This window comes from Erigeron canadensis, chromosome 1 (genome assembly GCF_010389155.1).
Source record: "Erigeron canadensis isolate Cc75 chromosome 1, C_canadensis_v1, whole genome shotgun sequence".
NCBI classification, from domain to species: Eukaryota; Viridiplantae; Streptophyta; class Magnoliopsida; order Asterales; family Asteraceae; genus Erigeron; species Erigeron canadensis.
In genome coordinates this window covers 19,341,900-19,347,179 of record NC_057761.1, presented here as the reverse complement: position 1 = coordinate 19,347,179, position 5,280 = coordinate 19,341,900, and the positions used below count along the sequence as shown (strand labels likewise).

The following is a 5,280-nucleotide window of genomic DNA, read 5'->3' as shown; positions in this document are numbered from 1 at the left end:
ACTCATCTAACTCATTCAACCTCATTTGACTCGTCTAACACATGGAAGCACCGAAAGAGGCTTCCTATCTGACTCCAGTATTAGCATTTGGCTAATCATTTTGAGTGAAACACATGGAAGCACCGACCTGACATATTTTAGAGACTCTTTTTTTTTTCTCTTAATATTTTGGTTTCTATAACTATTTCATATGTGTATCTTAATTAATATATCTTAATAGATATATTAATTTGAGCATATAAAGTTCTACCATATGCGTGTATGTTAATTGGTTATTATGTTATGCGTTTTCAGCTTTTTTTTTTTTTTTTTTTTTTTTAACATCCGTGCAGTAGTGAAAAACCTGTTCCTGGAAGTTCAAAACAGTACGTTGTCGGAAGTTGATTACTTTCTTACCTATTTTGTTGTGTTACTGAGAGAAGTTTTTGAGAGAGAGCAAGATAACAGAAGGGCGAAACGAAGATATGGAACTGGAAGACCCCGAGTAAAAAATTTATGTAAAGCAAAGAAAAAAGAAAGGCAGAAAAGACAAACAAAATAACACCACTTCAGTAAACGAAAACTAAAAAATGGAGATGAAAAATACAAAAATAATAAAATAGGGGCCTGTGAGGTAGCACACAAACTCACTCACGCTATTTATATAAGTATAATAATATTAGGGAATAATAAGGAATATGGATGGATATACAATTATAATTATGGAAATATTCAAAAGAAACGATATATTTTGTAACATAATAATAATAATAATACTCAATAACACCAAAAATTACAAATCAATAATAACATTGAACTACGTATGATCACATCATGGTTTGGTTCATCGGGGGAGTCATAGTCGGATACTGCTGCATTTGTTGGTTTCGCGCCATATTTCCTTGCCATCCTGAAATGAAAAACACAATTATTTTTATATAGTACGCATTCACTTTTAAAATCTGTGCAAACTTATAAGATTAATAAAAAAAAAATAGATATAAGTGTTTTGATTTTTTTATTATATGGATTAATAGACTCGTAAGTAATAGATTGAAGTTCATGATAATAAGAGTTTTGATTTTTGTTAAATTAAGATGGAAACGAATACAAAATAGCTTAAATCGCAAAACATAAAAAAAAATAATAATAATTCAATTGGTTTGAAACATTAAAGCTTATTTTGGAGATGTAAGTTATTTCTCAAGATCAAAGAAGTACCGTACAAATGAATAATCCTATGCAAATGGATTGAGATTCTTTAAAGTTATCCAATTTTGTAAGTAAAGTTGGATCAAATTTAGTCATCAGATTAGAATCAATGGTCAAAATTTAAATATCATATTTTTAATCTTAACTATTAAATTGAATCCAATGGCTAAAGTTGATCTAATTTTACCTATAAAGTTCGACCAACCTTAGGGAATCCTAATCCTTGATTTTTTGGTAATAGCTATTCAGAACTTTCAAAAGTCAAATGTCTATTTGTACTCTTTTTTTCCGAATACCTTATTTTCATGTTTATATAAATTTATAGGAATTATGTTGGGGTTTTCGAAAGAGACAAACTATCCATACCAAAAATCATTCCAAAGGGTGGTTTGCGTACTAAAATACATATCAAAAGTGCAATACTATATAGGAGTAGTATTTATCAACTAAAGTATATATATATACGTACCGATAGCAGGGTCCAAGCCTCGGGCTTTAAGCTCTCGGTATTCTTGGCAAAGTGCGCACCACTCGCAAAAGCAGTGTGTGACCCAGTCTGGTGCCGGCGTCTCCATCAACCCATATCGACTCCTGATCTTGGTTCGATACGAGCACGACATTATGCACGGAATACCGATCAATGCAGCAATTACACCGTATATGAGTCCACTAGTCGCACAAGCTACCAAAAAAAGTAAATAATAAAAGTCAACCAAATGATGTGCTCAATATATAGTTACAGAACAAGAGTCTCATATATAGCACAAGACAAACATATACTATAAATTTGTGATTTTGACTTACAGGTTTGACCATTGTCTACAATCTCTGCAATCTGTCCGAAAGTGATGCATGGAAAACATGCTGTTATGATCGCTGTCGATAAACATATATATAGATGGAATATATTAATGTAGGGTAAAGATTATTAATACATTAAATCAAAAAGACAGATATGATTTTAAATAATGGAATTAGTACCGTTTTCAGGATCTTCAGCACAGTCAAAGAGTCCATTATTATTAGTCCAACCTTGAGTTGGAGCAAGGTATTGACTTCCAATAGCAATCCCTTCTGGAGGGCCCATTTTCATGGGTGATGGCTGATACCCTGCACCACCCGAATTCACATAGTTCACCCCTTGAGGCTGGGGAGAAGCATAGTTGTAATTTTGAGGAGTATAATTTGTTTGTTGAGGCGGAAATTGTACAGGCTGCGGTTGAGGTGGAAACTGCACTGGCTCTTGTTGAGGCGGATACGTTGTTGGTGTTTGTTGAGGTGGATACATCGCTGGTTTTTGTGGTGGGTATGCTTCAGGGGGTGGCATGCTTTCTGGTGACGATTGAGGTATAAATGAACGTGTGGCGGTTTGTGGCATTGCGTTCATGTTTTGATCATTTTCGGCCGTATATAAATCTTCTGACTGTAGTTCTGGTTGTGGTGAGAGAGGGTTGTCATGATGGTTTGGGTAGCCTTGTGGTGGCGGTTGGAACGGGGTCTGATCAGAGGATTGGGGATGAGCTGGATTATTGGCGTCAAGACGACCCATTTGATCAGCTAGCTAGCCCGAGATAGTTAACTGTATATATGTTTGGGTTATCTTGCCTTTGAGGTAATGAATGAAAACATATATGTTTTATATAGAAATGAGAAAGTAGTTGTATAACTAGCTAGGTGTGTAAGTAAAATGTAGAGACGTGGTCGTGAGCGTTTTTCATGGAAAAACAGACAAGCAAAATTGAGTTGACCTACCAACCATGATGAGTTGACTTATGAAGGTCTTTGTTTGCATGTTACCAAGTGGGATTATATCGACATAGTTTAAGGATTTAGGATTCATATCTATCAAGTATCGCATATATCTATGCCCCATTACTCTAGCTGTTGATTTGACTTTTCAAAAGTCGTAGATCATGGTTAACCTTATTCATGCATATATCGTGTACCATTTGAGTTATAGATCATTTTTCATAGCACAAGCTGCCATGATTTATTTATCTAAAAATATAATATTAAATATATATAATATATAATAGAAATTAAAAAGTTGAAGAATAAAGATCAATGAGTTGGAGAATAAATATTAGAATAGATGGTGATAATTTACTTGTAGAAAACATTAATGGATGGATACGGACTAGTTACATATATACGTTGAAAGTCAATAAATGTGAGATGAGGTTATATATACGGAGTATGATATATCGAGAAGAACTTTCGCTTAGAAAATACACACTCAACTTTCTACGTCATGTACTATTTAGTGTAATTAATTTTAGTTAAAAGAATTAGGTAATACTTAATGAAATACGTACGAAGTTTACGTCCAAGTAAAATAACCCATGCATGATATCATAGAAATGTGATCAATCAAATCCTAATTAACATTACGGGGTTTTAAAAACATATATTTGCTTTTTACAAACTTAATAATTAAATAATTAGTTCAAAACGTACTCTCAAATTAATCGTGATTTATTGACTTTGTATATTGGACAGTTTATTGTCAATAACTTCCATCATGGTTAGGTGTTTTTTATATTAGATAACAGGGTATGACAGATTGACAGATGAGCAACATACATATAATCATTGCAATGGGAACAATCGATCGATTGCAAAATTATTTAGGAATAATCATTGCAAATTAATTGGCCTTGATTGGATTTCTATTTCTTTTCGTTTTTAAAGTTTACTTTTATTCATAACACCTACCAACTAGCAGGGTGGTAACATTTACATCAGATCAAACTTAAACAAACTTAAACCAACTATTCTTAGTGATCGAACTATTATCCCCTCTATTCTTATACCACAAGAAGCTGAAGGACTTAAAATCTTGCACAATCCTTTTAATGATGATACTCGCTTTGACAAATACCTTCTTATTACGGACCTTTCAAATGCACCAACACGTTGATGGTTCTAGGCTCTTATTTAAGTTGTAACTTTCTGGTTTTATGAAATGAAAAGGAAACTGAAATATGCAGAGAGTATTGTTTTATATTGCAAAAGGAAAACTGCTTTGTGATGTCTTTCATTAGATCAATAGCATAAACAAGCCTATATAGGCATACATACTACATCACGTGTGACTTTAAAACTGACTCCAAACAAACTGCCAAGTCTGCCTACATAACCGGTACATGGAGGACCACTTCTCCACCCAACGTACCCCTTTTGTGACTTGGTCAAATACTAACTTACTAATAAACAAACGTGCAGAGATTTCCACTAGACTTACTGACTATTGTATATCCTATTGATATACAATGCTAGACTTATTTACTTACCATATCAACAAACTAACATAAAACTTAAACAACTTGATGAGAACATAACAGGTCACATGACATACTAGACTCTTAATTCAAAATACTAAGGACTCTAAATAAGGATAAACTCATAAGACAATTCATATATGTCAAGATTACCCAACAATCACCCCTATAATCTTGACATCAACCCACAATTCCTTCAAAGCAAAGCCGGTTCATCATCCATCTCGATCAAATTGTCCTCTTTTTCTTTCCCCTTCCACTTTGTGCATTCATTTGCAAAATGGCCAAACTCTACACACTCATAGCACCTAAATTTGCTTTTCTCAAACCGACCTCTTCCACGTCCTTTTTCACCTCTACCAAATCCACTTCCACAACCCCTACCTTGTCCATAGTGCCTACCACCAATCTCTCCATGTGTTAACATAAGTTGGTTATGATTTTCTTCTTTTTCTTCCAAACCGTCAAGCCTATCTTCATATGCTTTTAGTCTCCCAACGGCTTCAACAAGTGGCATATTTTCAATATCACCATATTGTTCAATAGAAGAAACAATTGGTAAGTATTTCCTTGTAACCGAATTGAGAAACTTTCTCACGGTTTCTTCTTCATCAACACACATGCCAAGACACTTGAACCTCTCAATTATACTACCCATCTTGCCTTCAAAATCATTGATTGTCTCACCCTCCTTCATTTTTAGTTTCTCCATCTCGCCCTTCAATGTTTGTAGTCTCGCCTTTTGCACTCTTTCGGTTCCTAAACACCGAGTCTTGATATATTTCCAATCATCTTGTGCATTCTTGTG

General features: G+C 34.0%; 1 protein-coding gene across 1 annotated transcript; it reads right to left on the bottom strand.

The window, feature by feature from the left end:
* Nucleotides 1-708: 708 nt before the first annotated feature.
* Nucleotides 709-2,822, bottom strand: LOC122585646 (protein PLANT CADMIUM RESISTANCE 6-like). Its single transcript, XM_043757776.1, has 4 exons — nucleotides 2,173-2,822; nucleotides 1,996-2,067; nucleotides 1,661-1,873; nucleotides 709-889 (listed from the first exon to the last, which is right to left on the bottom strand). Exons 1-4 carry the CDS (start codon nucleotides 2,738-2,740, stop codon nucleotides 807-809), a joined length of 936 nt encoding a protein of 311 aa, XP_043613711.1. The 5' UTR covers nucleotides 2,741-2,822; the 3' UTR covers nucleotides 709-806.
* Between the last annotated feature and the right edge of the window lie 2,458 nt (nucleotides 2,823-5,280).